We start from the raw sequence: 20,906 nt of genomic DNA, 5'->3' as shown, positions 1-20,906 counted from the left end.
CTGGTCCTGAGTAAATGTTCCTAGAGGAGGGTGAGAGACTTGAGGGTTACTGAGGCCATTTGGGCCATGACGCTAAATGGCCTGAGCCAAGCAGCAGGAGGAAGAGATGGGACGCAGGGAGACTTGCAAATGAAAAACGCTGACTCTGTGGCTGTTTTTCAGACTGGTAAGCGTCTACCCCAGGCTTCTGAGTTGCTGATTTCAAGCGAAACCCTGGTCCCACAGAGGGCAATGGGAGTTCTGCCATTAGGATCTGGATTTTGTGCTTAGTCTGGTCTAATGAGTTCGTTTATTTCCGTGTGTCTGGTGCCTGTGTAGTTCTGTGATACAAAGTTCCAGCTAGGTGGGCTCCTGATCTGCCACAAGTTCTATTCTCCCTCTCAAGCCACCTCATTTATCCAGACTTCTGCAGGGGAAGCCTAAGATGCTCCTGATCTCTAGGGCACCCTGTGCGGCCTCTCCATCCACCTGTGAGATCTTCCATTGGGCCATCTATACTGGGGAGGCTGCTAGCTTGGGCGTCTCAGCTGATTGCAGCTGCTGCGGTATCACACTGGGGAAAAAGGCAGCTTCTAATGGCAGCCAGACTCGCAAACGGATGAGAGTAAATGCCCCAGAGTGTTTACCCTTGTTGCTCTCTTGAGTGTGTTCCTCCCGACCTGGCATTCTCTCTGCCCGTGCATCTGCGCCTTGTGCCGCGTTCTGGCCTGCATTATTTAAGCAGTGGAAATCTTTACCTAAGAGCCTCCTCATTCCCCAGCTGTAACGTCCAAGTGCCCTCTGCTCTCTTCTAAAGCGCTTCCTCCAATCCAGCTGCCTCCCGAAGCCTGGATTTAACAAGCATCACAACACAGCATCAGGGAATGTTGCCTCCCTGCAGCATGGCATGTACCTTAGCCAGGGCAGAAGCTTGCATGTACCTAAGCAGCGGCACTTAACTAAGATGTGGCTCTGGCATTTGGAGTATAATTTGCGTCAAGACAGATTCTCTCACATCCTTCTGGACTTTGGGGCGTCTCGGCTTTCACAGGCTTCTCTGCAGCATGAAGCCACAAGCCGCGTTAGAGGTCGATTTGCTGCTTTGGCAAGAAGGCCCTGCACTCCACAGATACGGCCTCCTTGCATGGAATAGGCACAGGAGTGGATGTCAGGAGTCCTGGGAACATCTGCCCTCCCGCTGGCTTTGAGCACTTCACCTTTCTGAGCCTCCTTTTCCCTATCTGCAAAATGGAGATAATGCTCAGGTAGCAACCTATCCACTCACAGCAGAAATATCTACAAGGGCTTTCCCAAGGCGGCCCATGCCACATCTTAGTCCTTTACCTGGTCTGTCCTCACAAGTGCATGGGATGGTAACGGCACTCAGAACAGCCCCCAGTGCTCCGCACCCTGTGCATGTCTCGCTGACTCTGTGTGGGTAGAACCAGCCACTAGAGCTGCACCCAGGTGACTTCATAGATGTCTCCCTTCTGAACTGGGTGGTTCAAGGAAACGTAGGGTGATGGGGTTTATCCCCGCTGAATCGTCAGTTCAAATCCAGTCCTGGGTGGTGGTGACTGGCTGCAGGCAGCTGACTGGTAGCTCCAATGCGGATGGAGCTGGTGGCTCTAGTCAGGTCTTGGAGCGCAAGCATCCCTATCACAAAACCTAGCGTCACCGGTGCTGATGGCAGCACAGACCAAGGACTGGATGGACCCCAAATTCTGAGCATCGCAGGTCAGGACTGAGAGAGGATGGAGGGGGAAGCCATCAAGTCTTCAGCCAGGCTGCCAGCGTGGTGGTCTTAGATCGGGCACTATCTGCTGGAGGAGCGGTTCCGTGGGACAGCTGCCAATGCTGCACAGATTCCTGCTGACAGTTGTCATGGCTGTTCCTGTCTGGCTGTGTAGTTTCAAGCCACGACCTGTAAAGGAGAAGAAAGGGGCATCTCCTTCTCCCCCTCCGCCCCCAGCAGTAAACATTTTGCCACCAAGCTTCTTGGAGGAGGAGAGTCTCACGTTCTTAAGAGCGACACAGGAGATATTTGTTGTGACATGTTAGCTGTCCTTCCTGCAGCTGACAGGAAGTTACTCGCAGCCTTGGTGAAATAGTTCTTGACTGTGACATGCAAATCCTAGCAGCAGGGTGTTTACCTTTCTTGTGAAACTCCCTTGCCCTTGAGCCTGCCAAATTAATCTGATGGGTCAGCTGTAGGGTTTGTTTTTTTTCTTCTCTAAATGCACTTGGAGCACAGAGCTGGGCCTGAGCAACTCCTTCTGCATGGCTGATTACCCCTTTTGCGGCTCTGGGTCTAGCTGTCCACATTCTTGAGTCCATTCAGGGTGTGGACTGGAATTCTGGACTCCTGGGTTCTCTTTGCACCACTGCACTGACTCTTCTCATTTGTTTTCTCACTTGAACAAAAATACTTCCTGGGAACCGGAGCCAAGGAAGAGAGCCACAGGGCTGGACCAACAAACCAGGATGAAGTGCTTTTTCTCTGGAATCCCCCTAGCTTTCCCCCTTGATCAGCGTGCTGAGTGCATGGAGAGCAGAGTGCAGCATGGTTTGAGATGGGAATGGGGTAAAAACTGGGCTCAGTGAAGACCCTGTAGGAAATCTAGAGGATCCTCCTCCTTTATATAAAGCTCTGCCCTTTGGCTGCAAGCTGGTGTATTCCAAGGGCATAACACTTACTCTTCAGAAGCTTGGGCCTTAAGGAAGTCAGACCTAGCAGAGATGATTCAGTGGGACCTTGATCATTCAGAGCAAGAAAAACTGTCCTTCAATCTGTTGAGAACTTTAACAAGGTGCTGCCCAGCACCAACTCCAGCCCAGCGCCCAGCTTCTATTGATTTATGGGACCAGGTGTAAAACAAACAAGCTAGTCCTACCTGAGCAAGGAGGAATCCAACTACAGGGGGTCCCAAGTGGCTCTTTCCATCAGTGACTGACATCAGCACTGTTCACAGGTTCTTGGATCCTAAAGCCATAAGAGACCACAGTGATCATCTAGCCTGACCTCCTGCATGGTGCAGGCCAGGGGACTGCCCTGAATTAATTCCATTTCTCCTTGCCACTTCATGGATTTTTATGGCCAAACAGCTATCTGCTTTTCGCAATCTCTTCAGGAGCTCTCCCTTATTCCACTGCCTCCATTCCTGACAGTGGGGGACTTTCCCTCTTGGATCAGGTCACTGAAAGACAATGTTAAAGTATCCTCTGATTTCATACAGCCCCCACCCCAGTTGGTACGCTCTAGATCAGTGGTTCTCAAACCCTTTTTTCGTGGACCACCTGAAAATTGCAGAGGGTCTCAGCGGACCATTTAATGATCTTTCCAAATGTTGTTTGTACCGTTAGCTAACTATTATAAAGCACTTTGGATAAAAGCACTATATATTAAAAAAAAAAAAAAATAATAATAAAAAAAGGGGGTTTGTTCTACAAATAAAAGCACACAACTCGTATTTTAATATCAGTAGTTTTACCTTTCTAATGCAATGGATGTGCCCTCTCTCCCCTGCCGCAGCACCCCCAAGCTGGGGCTGGGAAGGAGCAGGGTCTCTCCCCGGCAGCTGCAGCCCTGGAGCTGGGGAAAGTCGTCTCTCTCTTTCTTTCTCTCTCTGGCTGCTGCAGCACTTTTACGTCCCAAATTCCCCCCACCCTCTCGTCTCACCTTACTGCCCCCTCCCACCTACCCCCTATTTCCTCCCCTCCCCCCAAGGCCACCACCTCACCTTACATGTGCATCTTCTCCAGGGCCCAAGCACATAATTAGTGGAGCCATGCATGTGGGGCTCCATTAATTAGGTGGGTGGCCCTTCATTCTCTTGTGTGCAGCTGCCCAGGCACGCATCTTAGAGGGAACTAATGCAGAGACCACCTGAATGGAGTTCACAGACCACTGGTGGTCTGCGGACCAGTTTGAGAACCTCTGCTCTAGAGAGAGCCTAGCCTGGTCCATCTGCTCTTCTCCGGGTAGTGAATGTGTGGCTTCTGACCCCAGGCTGTCATGGTACACATCCAAGTCACTTACCATCTTGCAGAAGCAACCACTGGGAAGGCAGATGCCAAAGGCTGGGTACAGGCTGTGCAAAGGAAGCTGCACAGGTCAGAAGATAACAAGGCCTGATTTTATTCTCAGATATGCAGGGGGGGGTTGGAGTTGTGGGAACTGGGCTTGGAAGGTCTGAGTGTAACTAATGAGCCCTAAGATTGGGGATTAATTGGGCATGTTTGTTTTGTGATCAAAGGGTTTCAGTTGGGGAAAGTGATAGAATAGGTCCGCCTGCAAGAAAGGCCACAATTAAGGCTGTGCTGGGACCGGGCAGAGGCAGCTAACCCACGATTCAGCTGGAGCCAGTATAATCTTGTTTTGCAGCAAGGCGGAGACGTGCTGCAAACATAAATGTGGCCAAAGTTAACTCAGCAGATTGGCACATGCTCTGCCCAGGCTTATAGGGAGCTGCCTGGCTGCCTTACATTCTCTTAGCTGGAGCTCTGCTGGGATCTGATCCTGCCAGGTGCTTAGCGCCTCCCCTGTGGCTCTGAGTGCCCTCACCTCCCGGGAGAAGGGACACCGCTCGGCAGCTAGCAGGGTGGGGGCAGCGGTTACATAACTCCTTTTTCCATTTGCGAGTGTCAGGTCAGCCTGAGGACGAGTTGTCTTTTGCCAAGTTGCTCCTGCCCAGTTCATTAAACCTGCCTAACTCTAAGCGTGGGGCCTGGAAGCATAGAGAGAGAAAGCACAAGTCCCTGAGTAATTCTCCTTGGGATCCAGTCTGCTCTTGCCAGGCATGCAGACACCGTGCGCTGAAAAAGGGTGGTGAATGATGGCAGTGAACTTACTCAGGCCATGGGGTGCAGCCGGCACTAAAGATCCCAGGGTCTTTTTGCAAGTGACCTTCATGCTGGTGTTTCCTCCTAGAGGAACCAGGGTTTGGGCCTTTTTTCGGTCATGGAACTAACTTCAGTCAATGGCTTTGCATGGACGCTAATCATTTATCTTCACGTGGTGCTGCCCTAGCTGAGGATCTCAATGCGCTTTACAAACAGGAATGAACGGCAGCCTCCAAACCCCTCTTAGCCGCAAGGAGGGTCTGCGGTGACCCGTCCCCTTCTGCCTCCCCTTATAGATGGGCCAGAGAGGAAGTGACTTGCTACGTTCACACATTTGTAGAGTTGGGAGTCAGGATGCCTGAGTTCCATTCCCAGGCCCAACTTTCTGATTACTAGACGTTGCCCCCTCCCAGACCTGGGAATGGAGTCCCAACGGCTGCTGCTGTCTGCTGTGGCCATTGGTTCTCCTGAAATGTGCAGAAATGTTGTTAATCCTGAACAAAGTTGGTTAGCCTGCTAACAATCTCTTTGGGGTCTATGACCATGACCCAGGGTTAATGGTGCTTATATGGCTCCCTTGCTGCTGAAGGAACAAAGCCAGACAGGTAGATCTTGATGATATTAAAGAATCACAGGCTCTGCAATAAGTTTGATGGCCTCTCCTTCTTCAGCACTTATATTTTATGCCGATGGATCTTAGAGAATAAGCAGCATCTCAGCTGGCTGAGCTGATGTGATCAAGGAGAGCTTAAAGAGCAGCTGCCTGAGTTTTGAGGGAAGAGAAGTGGCAGGAGACATAAAACAAGGTTGGTGGGGGAGAAAAGATGAATTCCACACAGCCACATTAAACTAGGCGGAGGGTAAGGAGAAGCTGCCTCATCAGAGTGCTCGCTCGCGCTCTCTCTCTCTCTGCTATCAGACTCCCAAGAGAGGGGTGCAGGTGGGTTGGGATATTGGGTTTTTAAATCGCATCCCCCTGATTTACCATCTCGCCTTCCACCCTTAAACCTGATTTAAGTGAATGCTCTCTGCAGAAATGCTTTCTGGTCCCAGCAACACCCAGGTGGCTAAAAAAGAGGCATGTCTCATGCCCCAGCCAGCCCTGCCCTGGTGGGTGGGAAAAGCCAGATAGTAACTGGACTAGGCACTGAGCACAGAACAGCCAGCGTCTCGTCTCTTCTACCACAGCTCAGAAGCAAATATCCTCCCTCTGACGGCGCAGACAGCCTTGGCGCTTGTGGTGAGCCATGTATTAGAGTAGCTGCCGGATCCAGGTTTCTCTTGATGCAGTGGCAGGGTGGGAAATGACAAATGCAACTGAGCAGAGAAGCCATCTAGAATGTAGGGCAGAATAGGAACCAGAGAGGGAATATCTGAGATCTCATAGAACCCCTCTGCAGAAAGACCGCTACGGCCTTACATGGCTCTGCCAAAGACACCCCACCACCTCCGATCTCCATGATTAGGGCTCCTCTGTGTGTCCTTTGCGTTCTCGCCAGATGAAGGGACCTCCAAGTGGGAGAAGGGATGCAGATTTTTGCCTGTATGCTCCTGTCCACCATGAAGGGCTTGGAAGCAAGCTCTCTAGTGCTGCCCATCTGCTACCTTTTCAGGTAAGGCAGCACTATCTAACCCCCATCTTTGTGCTAGGGGAAAATTACTTAGCCAAGATCACACAGCAAATCAGTGGCAGAGCTGAGGCTAGAAGCCCAGAGTCTGGACTCCCAATGCCTCTCGCTCTAACCACTGGACCGTGCTTCCCTCAGAGTTGGGTATGAAACCAGGAGTTGTAACTCTTAGCTCCCTCCTCTCAACTAGCTCATGTGCCCTGCCATAGCCTGGAGGAAGGAATTCAGGAGTTCTAACTTGCAGAACTCTGCTCAAACCACTCCACAGCAGCTTTGTCAGGTGACCGAAAGCACATTCTCAGTAGATGCTTGTTGATTTCTGTGCCGCTTTTTCTAATCAATGCGCAGTAAAGCTTGGTAGCAGCTCTTAGCTAGGCCATCACTAACACACATGTTCTACCCCTTTGCACAAAAATATCTTAGAGGCACAGTTTTAAATGACTATTTTTTTAAGCGTGCGTGCTCTCTCTCTCTGCAGACAGGCGCTGTTCAAGAGATGAGATCCAAAGGCGGACGGGAGAGACAATGGAGTAGCTCCAGAGTTTTGTAGCTCTAGCAATGGAGTGTAGCAACAGAGTGTAAGTACCTTGCTATCTTTGTGAATTTTGGAAGAGGAAATTTCCCCTTCTGCATGATGACTGCACAGAACATACTATCTCAATCAATTAATCTGATTAGGTCCAGCTGTAAAACCAGTCAGCCGCTGGACTGATCACTTGTCAGTTTACTGCTGGTAGGCATTGCACACTGAGGTCCGGTAGGTTTCACATTAGGGCTGGGGTTTGAGGCCTGAATCTCACTGAAATCCCAGCCTTGGAAACTGTAGGTCGAGACTTTCCAAAGTGCCCACTGCTCTTGGGTGCCTTAATTTTTGGCTCTCCAACTTGAGGCACTCTAAGGGTATGTCTACACCGCACAGTTAGCCCAAGTCTGCAGGACCTGGGCTTGTGGACACAGTGCTTCCAGCTCATAACTGAGCGTCCACATTGCATTGTAAGCCCAGGTTTACAATTGCTGGACCCAGGTCTCTCAGCCGTGTTTAATGTGTCCATACTGCTCTACGCAGACCTTCTAAGTCAGGGCTGCAGCTTGAGCTGACCTGAATCACAGCTGGACTCTGGCTCTAACCCACCCTTCTTGGCAGAGTCCTAGTACCTGGGTCCTGAGAACTGGCTGACCCAAGTTAGACTAATTTGGGAGTGGATTGTGGGGGAGGGCAGGTTAGGCTCAAACCAGAGTCAGAACCCCGGGCTGAGTGTGCAGAGTAGACATACCCTAAAGGCAGTGTGGCTGTTCAGAACCTGCGGGCCCCTCACCGTCCATAAAATAGGCACTTTGTAGTGTCTCAAGTTGGGCTGGGTACTTCTGAAAAGCTTGGTCTTAAAACATAATTCTCCCTCAGCCCCTTCCTAATCATTTCATATGACTTCAGCAGTCTGATCTCCAGATGAACAGAGAGAGTGCACTCCTACAAACTGCTTACATCATAATATAAAACTGTGGGGAAAATAAGACCAAACCATTTGTCACCTCCTAAGTTCCTTTCTCAGACAGGGTGAAATTCATCCCTGTGCTGAAAATCAGCACAAGGCCCAGGCACAGCTCCAGTCAGCGATTCCCAAACTTTTGGAAGCTGAAATCCCACCCCTTCAGAAACCGAATTAATCGAACCCCCTTCTCTATCTGCATCCCACCTTCAGGTGGCATTAAAGGCAGCTATAATTTAATACAGACATCTGTTTCCCCAAGTCTAGTCTCTGGCATGTCCCACGCTCCCTCTCCTTTCTTACATGCTTTGAACAGTGAAATAGTTATTCTAGATGGCAATATCCTTATCTTCCTTGGCATGTGAATTAGCACCAGCACAGACAAATGAGGCAGCTCATACATCTGAGAGATCATTTCCAGCTCTCTGAAAACTTAGGCAAACAGATGCTCTGGTCACATTTAGAAGGTTTGCTTCTCAAGCATAAGCACTAGAAATGTACGTCTTTAAAAATGAAAGCTGACACTATAACTGATAAGCCTGTCTATGCCCCCTGGCTAGTCCTTTGTGTCTTCACCCACTCCGGGGGCAGCTCGGACTCCGGCCAAGATTGGTTTAAATCAGGGGTCTCAAACTCAATACCTTAGGGCCAGTGCCAGTCCTCAAATCCTACCAGTGGACCAATAGTATCACTCATGCCACCCAGAACCCACCCCCAAAACTCTGTCCCCTGCCTGCCTAAGGCTCTGGGAGGAAGTTTGGGTAGGGGAGAAGGTCTGGGGTAGGGTATTGGGCTGCACACTCTGGGAGGGAGTTTGGGTAGGGGAGGGGGTCTGAGGTGCAGGCTCTGGGCTGGAGTTTGGGTACTGGGTGCAGGCTTTGGGTTGGGGCAGGGGCTGGGGGTGCAGGAGGGAGTTTAGGGGCAGGAGGGGGTGTGTGGGGAGGGGCTGCAGGCTCTGGAAGGAAGTCGGGGAGTGTGGCGCTTGATTGGGGCTCCAAGATGAGGCAGGACGGGGGGCCTCCATGCGCTGCTGCCCCCAGGCACCGCCCCTGCAGCTTCCCATTGGCCGCAGGGGCGCTCCGGGCAGGGGCAGCAGGGAGGGGCTGGTGGACATGTGGCGCGAACAGGCAGATGCTGCTCAGCTCCCCTGCACTGCTGGTGGTGGGTGGGGCCCCCGGCCATTATAAATGGCCTGGGGGCAGCACGTGGGGCCAAGGGAGAGACTCGGTCCCAAAACTGCTGGAATCCCCCGGGCCACACTGGGGAGCTTCTTGGGCCGCAGATGGCCCATAGGCAGGGAGTTTGAGATCCCTGGTTTTAAGTGGTGCATAAGCACTTGTATTGACCTTCTGCACAGAGATGAAATTCACTCTTCTCTGCCGCAGAGGGCAAGTTTTAACTCTTGCTTTAATCTGTTTCACTTTGCAGGTTCCAGGCTACGTCAACAGCCCACACTTGAATTGCCTGTTTGCCAGACAGGTGGAAATACAAATATCTAGCGCTTTATTCACTCGATAACTTATGCAAACTGATCCCAAACTTCAATATTTTTTTTTACATGTTTTCTCAGCATCTAATAAGTTTTCATTGAAAGTGCAATGTGGGTTTTTTCTTTTTTTTTAATCCTGAAAGTTCCCCTCCTAATAGCTCCCCCCCATGTGAATCCCAGCAGCTTGTGTTTTTGCTGTTGTTGTTGGGGGTTTTTCAGAGCCCTCTAACTCTATTCCTGATTTTAAGCACAAAAATAACAGCCAAGCACCAGGCTATTCAACAGTGAAGAATGGAAAGACCAGCCCATGAAACTGTCAGAGCATCGCTTGGTCCCACCTTCGGCGGGAGAGGAAAGGACACCACTAAAACATGTGTTGGTCTTCAAGCTATATGATTTCCTCTCTGGAATTTGATCCAATTCAGGGACTGATGATCAGGATTGCTGTCAGAGCAAAACACTCCCTTAACACCAATGTGTTCAGTTTAACTGGTCTTTAGTAGCTCCAGAAGATATTCATATCAGTGGCTCTAGGCAACTTAATTAGCCGAGCTTTAAGATGGGAATATTCATGGGCAATGGAGGGTCTAGTTGTTAGGGAGCAGAACTCCTGAGTGCTAGTCCTGCCTTTGATGCAGACTCCTCTTGCAGCTTGGTCTTAAGTGCTTTCCTGAGTCAAGGCCTTAGGCCTACATTTTAAAAGGTCTCCACTCATTTTGGGCGCCCAACTTGAAGGCCCCTCAGGGGCTGATTTTCACAGGTGCCAAGCTTCAGGATTTTGGGGGCGTGGCCCAGCTGAAAATCAGGCTCTTGGTGTTGCAAGTTGAGCACCCAAAATTAGCAGACTATTTTCAAAAGGGTGGCTTCCCTGCCTCAGTGTCCCCAGCTCGTAACAACGTGCCTACCTCACAGGAATGTTGTGAGGATTAGCATTCTGCAAAGAGCTGTTTGTGCTACATAACAGGACTATTAGAAGAAATGGATTTACCCAGTAGTCTTGATGCTTCTTCAGGTGCACGATGAAATGCACAACACAGCAATCAATAGCGTACTTAGGACATGTTAATGGCCAAGATCTTCAGGGCCTCCGTTTGGAGTCACCTTAATGTGGCTTGATTTTCAGAAAGTGAGGCGCACCCCTGAAAAACAGCCCCCCTAAGTCCCAAGTCACTTTTGAACAACTTTGGCCTGCAGCTTTAAGACCTGTCTCATGCAGTGTGTGGAACACTTTCCGTGACTAGACCAGTCCTGTAAGAGGTGGTACTATAAACTACTGTCATAGTTGAAAGGGGATCTTCCTCCATATTTCTGTTGGAGATGCCAGTGTGGTACAAACACACACATGCGTGGTTTTTTAGTTTTGGTTTTAAGATAGAAAACTAGTTTAGAAGAGTCTTCAGCTGTATCTCCACTATCCTGTCCCAATAATGCGCAAATAAACAATGGCCCCGGAGACACATTCCTAAAGGTGAATCGCCTAACAACCGATCACCCCGGAAACACATCTGAAGAATGACGGTTACTACCTGTTTCGGATTGAGATGTCCTCCAGGAGAGAGCATCGATCTTCGTGAACCTGTACCTGCAATACATTTCCTCTCCAATGTACCCATGCCAGCAGGAACTGTCCCATCCAAAGTCACTGTGGATACAGTCATTTTCTCTTAAGGCCTAGTCCAAAGCCTGTTGATGGAAAGAATAGCATTGGCTTCAAGGAGCTATGGAGCAGGCATGTAATATGTGACCATAAAGTTTTCAATAATAAGAAGTGGAGGCCCAAGGGATATGGCAGACACCGCCTGCTGCAACGATTCCAACACATCCACAGCCAGGGGGAATAAGGATGCTGTGAGGGTGACTCACTCTGCATTCCCAGAGCATATTTCACTTAAAGTCTCTTCAAAGTGTTTGTCTCTGGATCTCTCCCCTACATCCACCTTTTGAAACTAGTTGCCTGGTACATTCCCCAGAAGAGCAAGCAGCTGATTTGTCTTTTATCTATGGGGGGCACTGCTCCCCACTACCCATGGCTTACAGGCAATGGGCCCAATTCATCTCTTTACTGGAATAACTTCCATTGAGCTCAGTGCAGTAACTCTTGATTTATGACCATACATGGGAGAGCAGGAGCTGCCCACGGTGTAAGCCGGCAGGGAATTTGGTCCGTAGCTTTACAAAGCAGGATGTCTCCCATAAGGTGAAGGACTAAATCTTGGAACAGCAAATGAATTATTGGGGCCTGATTGGATGTGCAGCTAACAGTCACTACAGCTCTGTTTCAGGATTCCCATCAAAGACAGTGGCAGTCAGTTATTGCTACAGTGGACAAGAGCTGCTATGGTTGGTACAGAGTATAAACATCATGTGGTTTACCAAGTGGCTTGGACTGAGGAGTATCCAAGGCCGGCAGAGCTGCTAGCCCCACCTTTTAAACAGCCTTGTTTTGTGAAGGGCCGGATGGCTTGGAGGACCTGGTAATGGGATACGGCGCTTTTTAAATTCTAGGCTGCTCCTGCAAATTCAGCCCATATCAGTAGCCACGGAAAGCTATCATTAGCCATCTGACAGCTGTTTGGTGAGTCTCCGCCTCAGTGACACACAGGCTGCTACTGCAAACGCTGGTAGTCTCTACAGCAAGGCCAGTTTGGATGCGCTATGGCAACTGGATTCCCCTCTGGAACAGAGTGAAAGACGCTAGCTGGGCTCTGTGTTGTGGACAGCTTGCCTTGCTACTGCCCCAGCGGGAGGGAAGATGTTGGTCTCCAAAGGTCTCAGTCTGGTGCCTTTTATCAGCATTAAATTCACCCCAAAATTAGGAAAAATAATGTCGGGAACTGTAGGCGCTCACAGTTGACTTAATGTTTCATATTGTATGTCCCAACATGCTTGTGGATTAGTAAATTGCAACCACACCTCTTTTGTGTATCATTGCTTAGCTATATGCGTGCACACTGTGGTCATAAGTGAGATGGAAACTGTGTATTGCAGTCTCTGTTTCTGCTTCACGTGCTAGGCTTTTTTTTTTTTGCCAGCTTTATGAAAAGTTTTAGGCCTCATTTGCATTGAAAGCAGAAGATATTCTGGATGAAGCTGTGAAAGTTGACCTATGGAGCTAAATCAGTTCTTCTGCAGAAAGCTAGTCCATGCTCTTCCACTTGTTTTCCTCCTGTAGAGTGTTGCTTTCCTTGGTATTTTACATATGAACTGCAGATGCTGATTCAGTTTTTCCAAAACCTGATACTAAAACCTTTTTGTGCTATCCTGAGGGTGTGTGTCTTTAGAACTGCCAAATGCATTTGTTGACATGGAACAGTCTGTCAAAAGGAGGATGCTGCCATCCTTTCTATGAGCACATACTGAGGTAGGGGTGTGTGGGTGGGGGGTGTTAAATGGTTTGCCCTGAACTGGAGTCTGTTTGATGTACAGTTAAGATCCTGATAGTCTCTGCATTTTATTTTTTTAGTCCTGTTTGTACATTGAAAGCTAGAAACTTACATAAAACTACTGTTTAGCTCAGGCTCTGAAGGCCTGTTTCAAAGCATCTCGTTTGCTTGCTACTGTTCCTACAAAGTGAAGGGGCATTATTGGTCAGCATGCCAGATTCCAGTCAGAGGAACAAGCACTCCTCTTTCAGATTAGTGGAAATGCACAGTGCCTCCATCTAACTCAGTGGAAATCCAGAATGACATCGATGGCAACACTGAATTTACACTAGTTTAAATGAGGGCAGAACCTGGTCTTGAACTGGTGACATTTCACACAACAGAGTAGGAAACACCATTTTGTTTGTTGCAAAATGTGTATCTATTTTTTGCAAGCTTTCAGAAAAAGATTTTTAATTGCCAGTTGCAACCTGATCTTGAGCACACAGGCGCAAATCTGGCATCTGACTCCAGAAGAGTTGCTCCAGGTATACCCCGCTGACAGAAATCAAATGTGACCCTGTGACTTTTTAAAAAAAATCACTGTCAGGTTAAATCGTATTTTAAAACCTCACAAAATAAATTTCTGTATTGTTAGATGACTGTAACTGGGGGAAAAAAATTAAAAGTCCACGTTTCACTATTTATGTAGTTTTGATTACTTTGTTTCTCTCAGCTTTGACAGTGAAAATAGGTCATTTTCCCCTTTTTGGTTTCTAGTCAGTTTCAGTTTTATGTTCACCACCACTAGTGCAACACTGCCGTGTTTTGCAACCCAAATACTGCAGGGGGATGTAATGCTTGTGTGGTGGCTTTTGTTTCTAAATTTGTTTCAATTTTTTAAATTTTATTTTCTACCTGTAAGTGGATATTGGTTTATAAAAGCTTGTTTTTAAACAAAACTTGAATTTTGGATCCCAGTTTGACCTGACAGGTTGCTATTAAATGAAAATCATCCCTTCCCTACTGACCTCTCTGGTCCGTGGTATCAGTGCAAAACCCTTTCTTCCCATGCTCTGCATGTCTGTTTTGCATTGAAAAACAAAGACCAATATTCTGCCGTCCTTAATCAAACCAAACTTCCACTGATGTTAACAAGGACCCTTCTCTTACTGGAGTCAAGGGCCAAGTGTGATACACTTATTTTAAGGCCCTGATCCTGCTCCATCAAAGTCAATGGGAGTCTTGCCACAGGGAACAAGCTTTGGCACTAAAGGCCTGAAGCCGCAGGTGGGGCCTGATTCTTTGTTGTCCTGCATGTTGTGTGCTCGTTTACATGAATGCAAATATTGCTGAACAGACTGGCAGTGACTTTACATGCTTTAAATAACTGCACATCATGCAGGATGATGAAGAAGAATGATCAGGACATTTCTTCACACGTGACTAGGAGGCAGCAAGGAACCTGGACTTGGGCATTTATTTATCCTCAAGAGTTTCCTAATGAGCAGAAGCAACGGGGGCAAATCAAATGCAAAAGAGAGACCTGGAACAGTCTTAGACAGGATAAAATAATCCTGAAAAACAACCATCTCATTCAATGCTGCAGAAGTCTGGTGGCTTTCTCTACTCTGCCAAATCCTCTCGTGGCTGAGAGTTCTGGCAAAGGCCATTTCTCTTTTACTTCCTGGCTGTTTTAGAGAACTGGGTCCTGGTCCTCCATCACTTGAGTGCCCCAAATTCCCATGGAGGTTTGGGGTGTGCAAGAAATGAAGGCTCTGTGGATTTTTTTTATTTTATTTTTTTAAGGCACAAGCAAAAAAAAAAATGGCAGAATGGGTAAGGAGGAGGGAATCTTTTCAAATGCTTTGCTGAATGAACTCACTCAGTCATCATACATTTGGAAAAGATCACCTTTTGGCAAAGAGGGGGAAAAAAGCACAGGACTTATCGCAAGAATCTGGCTCAGTTTTCCAATAACTTGATTTTTAAATAAGTAAAATTCTAGCTCCTGCACAAACTATGGATTTCACAGCTGGCCTGTTGAAAACAACCGCTCTGATGGAATAGCTGGGCTATTCTGATGTTGTTGTTACCTAAATTTTTTTTTTTTAAGCAAGAAATGCATTACGTATAAAAAGGTATCACTGTGCTAAAGAAACTTAGCAATGGGAAGCCATAGCGCTAGCTATCTGGTGGATCCCTCTTACAGTAAATCCAAATACACTGAAATGTATTTATCATAATAATCTCTGCTGTACTGAGACACTGTTGTAGAGAATTTACGATTATATTCTGCTGTGCAAAAGGTTTTATGGGGGGTGGGGGAGTGTCTGTGGAACAGTTGTAGAGAAACATCCTTCTCTCTCTTACACACCTTAGCTTTTCCTACACAGTTGTGTGTGTTGAAAATAAAATAAAAGTCAAAGATTTTGTCTGACTACTTGAATGAAAATAGAGACTCTCATGTTTTGTGATGTGGAAGGTTGGAATGTCCCTTTGTGTGTGTCTCTCTTCCACCACCCCCTCCTTAAAAAATAAAATCTAACTCTGTTCCATAACTTTCAATTCCTACTATGAAATATTAATACAGAACATAAGATGCCCAGGCGTATGAAAAAGGTGGCATTCTCATGCATGAAAGATTCATCATCTCAGCTTCCCCTACCTGCTACCCACTGCAGATTGACCCACAAACTAATTGGTCTGGTAAATCTAAATTAAATCAAGGACTGTGCTTTTTGACTGGCATAGGCTGTAAAAGGGAGGCTGCTATGCAGGGTAGCCTTCTAGACCAGAGCAAATACAGTAGAACCTCAGAGTTACAAACATCTTGGGAATGGAGGTAAGAAAAATACTGGGTTTTTTTTTTTTTTTTTTTTAGTAGTTTACATTATGATTTAACACAGTACTGTACTGAATTTGTTTCTTTTTTGGTCTCTGCTGCTGCCTGATTGCGTACTTCCAGTTCCAAATGAGGTGTGTGGTTGACTGATCAGTTTGTAACTCTCTGAGATTCTACTGTATAACAATCTTGAAGACCACTCCTTGTTCATTTCCTGTTATTAGTTTAGTAGTGGAACCATTAACCATGCTAACAATATAAAACCACAGTTATTATCAACAAAAAGGCTCAATGCCCTATTGCTGAGCGGCAACCTAATAGTTCTGAAGTGAGTTGTTCCAATGGTGAAATACCCACAGTGTTAAAAATTTGCAACTTATTTCTAGTCTGATACACAATGGGATTTCGGTAGATGATAAATGGAGCAGCATGTTGCTAATTCCTACCTAAGGCAGTTGCATCAGATATGGAGGTAGGTGGGGAATCAGATTAATAAAAAGAAGTGCCATAAAATAACATCTAGACCTTCAAACCATTTTGTTCTCTTCCCAGCAGCAAACATTTCCTGCTTTATCATATTAGCATCCACTTCCCCTGTTGGATTTTTGAAAGATGTGATCTATCAAGCAGAACACATTTGCATGCAATGTTTTTTAACAAATATGCCTTGAAAAGTCTAGTATGTTGGCTGTGAATTACTGGAGCTGATTAACTGCATGCAGTTAATGGACCCCCTAAACCAGGGGTAGGCAACCTATAGCATGGATGCCGAAGGCGGCACACGAGCTGATTCTTCAGTGGCACTCACACTGCCCAGGTCCTGGCCACCAGTCCGGAGGGCTCTGCATTTTAATTTAATTTTAAGTGAAACCTCTTTAAACGTTTAAAAAAACCTTATTTACTTTACATATAACAATAGTTTACTTATATATTATAGACTTATAGAAAGAGACCTTCTAAAAACATTAAAATATATGACCGGCATGCAAAACCTTACATCAGAGTGAATAAATCAAAACTCCAGCACAGCACTTCTGAAAGGTTGCTGACCCCTGCCCTAAACTCTTTATACTGCCAGCTAAAATCAAGGTGAGGTCAGAATTAGGTCCTTGATCTATTAAGAGAGGATTAAAATGTTTGTGATAACCTGTGCCATATTCAACTGTGCTTTCTCTTTACTTTTATGGTTAATAGGTCTGGACTATTAACGCTTTACCAACAGCAATGATACTGGCATGCTTGAAACTTAAAGTGACAATGGTCAAGTTAAGGAGCTCCAAAATTTGACCTTTTGCCTTATACTTAAATTTGATACCAAGAACTCAGGAGCAGCCCTATAACAACACTTCCATTGATGGTTCTGTGTTGTGTTGATGCAACTGGCAGTAACTTACCTGTGTTCAAGTCACAAAATACTTTGATCTCAGCTTTTATAGCTTTAAAAAGAAATCTATTACTAGCTGTTATGTTCGCTATAAACAAAATCAATTTTGTTCAGGCAGCGGACCAGACTAGATGGTCTAAAAGGGCTTTTTCAGATCTACCTGCTGAAAACTTTTGACCTTTAGCAACTACCTATTTCAAAGCAAGAGGGAAGACTACCTTTGCCTGTGTTCTAGCTTAGCTACGGTATCTGAGCACCTCACACTGTTTAATGTGTTTATCCTCACACCACCCTATGAGGTAGGGCAATCCCATTGTACAAATGGGGAACTGAGGTACAGAGAGGCTAAGGGCATGTCTGTAGAAGACCTATCTTCAAGTCCCTCCTTTGCCAAGTCCTAGTCTAGCACCCTATGCGCTGCCCCAGCTGTGTTCTCTCTTGGGGGGTGAGGAAAGCAATTGGGGTACAGTGGCACTACCAACCTCCCTTTGTCCAGGTCATCCTCGTGCCTCAGAACAGGGGCTGAAATGACTCACCTTTAGAAACAATGGACTTTCCCACTAAAGCACAGGAGTAGATACTGATTTGTAAAGAGCATTTACTATAAATTTCATTGGAGGCACTGGTGTGATTAATTGCTTTTGCCAACTGCTGATAACAGAGACTGCAGCTGCTTAACCTTGAATATGGAGTTCATCTTCAGCTGTGCTCCTAGAGAGAAAAGAAAATCAATTAAACAGCATTAACTTAGATTGCTAATGGCCAAAACTATATATGTTTTACTGCCATAGAATAATAAGAACAGCCATGCTGGATCAGACCAATGGTCCATCTAGCCCACTATCCTGTCTTCCAACAGTGGCTCAGTGGCTGCTAGCAGATGCTTCAGAGGAAATGAACAGATCAGGGCAAGTTTGAGTGATTCATCCCTGACATTGGGTGCCAGCTTCTGGCAGTTGGAGATTTAGGAGCACCTGGAGGATGGGGTTGCATCCCCCCTGACCATCTTGACCAAACAGCTAAGTTTATGGAGGAGAGGTTTATCAGTGGCCAATTCTTTTTTGAACCCAGTTGTACTTTTGGCCTTTACATCATCATCTGGCACCAATATTTAATTCACATATAAATACTATCTCTGCCCATCACAGGTGCATGTTCGTATAAAAAATTCAGAAAGGCTTGAGTCTCATTTAACTAAGGTCCATTTGTATCCCTCTAGCAGTGCAAATGGGCTTTAAAGGAGTTGTAAATCAGGCCCTAACTGTGTGTTCATAGCCACACCATTTGGTGCCCCTTTCACTTTACACAATAACAATATTAGATTCTAAACTTCTTAAACAGCTTAAAGTCTGCATGCCTACAACAGTCTAGGAGGTGGAACACAGAAATACCTGATCACTAGAGTCAGCAAATTTTGGCGAGTTTTAATAAAAAAAGACATTGTCCAGAGATTATGTAATGGCCATGTTCAGAAATTTAAAAATAAATAGGCCCTGATCCTGAAAACATTCATGCTGGTTGTCCTGTTAAACAAATACATAATGTTTCTAGGGTGAGGCCTGCAGCATCTCAGAAATGTGTTTTGCAGAAACTTATGCCCATTATAAGTAGCTTCAACTTTACTCTGCCCCTGTTCCTGCAGACACCCACCAACATGAAAAATGATTAACCGCCTACAATCAGGCCTATTACTATTAACAACTCAAAGAATATTGATTCCACCTATTGCCTGTACTGTACAGAATGTACTGACAGTCATTATAGCAAAGGAGGCTAATGCCTGGTGATCTCGCTGGTTAACCATTAAAGTAGTTGAATCCACCATTGGACCTCGTAGAAATTCTTGTTTCAAACTGTCTTTTTCCCTCTATTTTAAATGTGTCACGGTAATTATGTGTCATTTGTTCAGCATGCTGATGTACTCATGGCTGCACAGTACACAAGCACCCCTTACCTCAAAGCACTTATGTAACACACTGAGGGTATGGCTACACTTGAAATTTCAAAGCACTGCCGCAGGAGCACTGCCGCGGCAGCACTTTGAAGTGTGAGTGTGGTCCCAGCGCTGCACATATTCCACCTCCTCATGGGGATTAGCTTGCAAGCACTGCGGCACTGTTTACACTGGCACTTTACAGTGCTGTATCTTGCAGCACTCAGGAGGGTGTTTTTTTTCACACTCCTGAGCGAGAAAGTTGCAGCGCTGTAAAACGCCAGTGTAGCCATGGCCTAGCAAGAGTAGCATGTCATACTCCCTCTAGTGGATGATCCCCTAGAGCAGTATTTCCCAAACTTGGGACAGCGCTTGTATAAGGAAAGGCCCTGGCGGGCCAGGATGGTTTGTTTACCTGCCGCGTCCGCAGGTTCGGCCGATCGCGGCTCCCACTGGCTGTGGTTCACTGCTCCAGGCTACTGGGAGCTGCTGAAAGCAGCGGCCAGTATATCCCTCGGCCCATGCCGCTTCCAGCAGCTCCCATTGGCCTGGAGCAGCAAACCGTGGCCCATGCCACTTCCAGCAGCTCCCATTGGCCTGGAGCAGTGAACCGCAGCCAGTGGGAGCCGCGATCGGCCGAACCTGCGGACATGGCAGGTAAACAAACCATCCTGGCCCGCCAGGGCCTTTCCCTATACAAAGGGCATCCCAAGTTTGGGAAACACTGCCCTAGAGGATAGCAGCATACTACTGCTACTAGCTAATGGGTTAGCTCAGGGAGATATATGCCGAAGTGCTGAAGCCTGCTAATCACTCATGTGTGGGGGTAGGGTCATTTACACTTAGAATCTGAAAGATTCAGGGATGATAGGATGCACTGGGAAACCTAGAGGTGGAAATATTTTAGCAGGTTGATTAAAAGATGCTTTAGTGCCCATAAAATGCCTTGTAAGATATGCATCCTGACACCCAGAATCCCAGTCCATGCATCCCTAGACTCTGTGGCTGTGTGCTCCCAAACTCCCAGCACATGCCTCCTGGATATCCTGCCTGTGCTTCCCTGCACTCCCAGACCATGCAGCCTGTATACCTTGTCCATGACTCTCCATTCCACACCTGTCCTATGGGCATGTGGCAGCCCCAGCCCATCCTCACCTCAAGCTGGGCGGCCTTTCGGATGCTCTTCCATAGCCCCTTGAGCTCCATGCGGACTCGTATCCAGAAGCGCCGAGCCTGGCGGTACCGGGCCCGCCGGATGTCCCTGACAGCACACAGGTAGGGATTGGGGGCATCGCAGGTCACCTTGGCATGGTCACACTCACGGTGCTTGTGGCTGCACTTGCAGTGGCCATAGCTGCAAGCCACACGCTGGAAGCGCAGGGCATTGTAGTTGTCCAGATCCAGCTGCAGGCCAGGCACCGTGTAGACAATGTCCCGCACCCTGGACATGCTACCCATCTCACAGTTGCAATACCACTTGCTCCATGCCAGCCACTTGTAGCGGGTGTCTCCCACGCCGATCACTCCAGAGCCCGTGGTGTTGCCCAGGATATCGTTGCCCATGGTGACCTCATACCCTCCGTTGCTGCCAGTGATGACCTCATACTCTACACCGTTGGCTGTGGTGAACTCATAACCTACACCGTTGCCCGGGGTGACCACTTTCTTGCTTGAGACCTCCAAGGTGGTGGCCCTAGCCAAGGCGTCAGAGAGTGTCGCCATGGCGGTCGGGGCTGTCATGCCATTGATCATGGTGGAGGAAGAGTGGGCGGTGGCTTTCTGGGGCTGGTCGTGCCCCCCTAGGACTTCAGCCAGGGCCATGGCCACATGCAGGGCAAGGAGCAGCGCCAGGGCATGAGGGAGAGGCCCCATTGTCATGTGGGGGGGGGAACCCCCCCTTTCCACAGGCTCCTCTGGGAGGGGACTGGAGTACCTCACAGGGGATGGGGAGACCCCA

General features: G+C 47.5%; 1 protein-coding gene across 1 annotated transcript in view; it reads left to right on the top strand.

Moving 5' to 3' along the window:
• Positions 1-15,242, top strand: part of CDC42SE1 (CDC42 small effector 1) — a 55,368-nt gene extending 40,126 nt beyond the window's left edge. Inside the window, exons 4-5 of the mRNA XM_032768013.1 lie at positions 6,928-7,027; positions 9,365-15,242. Coding sequence (XP_032623904.1) covers positions 6,928-6,999 — 72 coding nt within the window. The 3' untranslated portion in view covers positions 7,000-7,027; positions 9,365-15,242. The remainder of the gene's footprint in view (positions 1-6,927; positions 7,028-9,364) is intronic.
• The last annotated feature ends 5,664 nt before the right edge of the window (positions 15,243-20,906 follow it).

This window comes from Chelonoidis abingdonii, chromosome 11, assembly GCF_003597395.2.
Source record: "Chelonoidis abingdonii isolate Lonesome George chromosome 11, CheloAbing_2.0, whole genome shotgun sequence".
NCBI lineage: Eukaryota > Metazoa > Chordata > Testudines > Testudinidae > Chelonoidis > Chelonoidis abingdonii.
The sequence above is the reverse complement of the archived record's forward strand: the minus strand, read 5'-3'. Positions and strand labels throughout refer to the sequence as shown.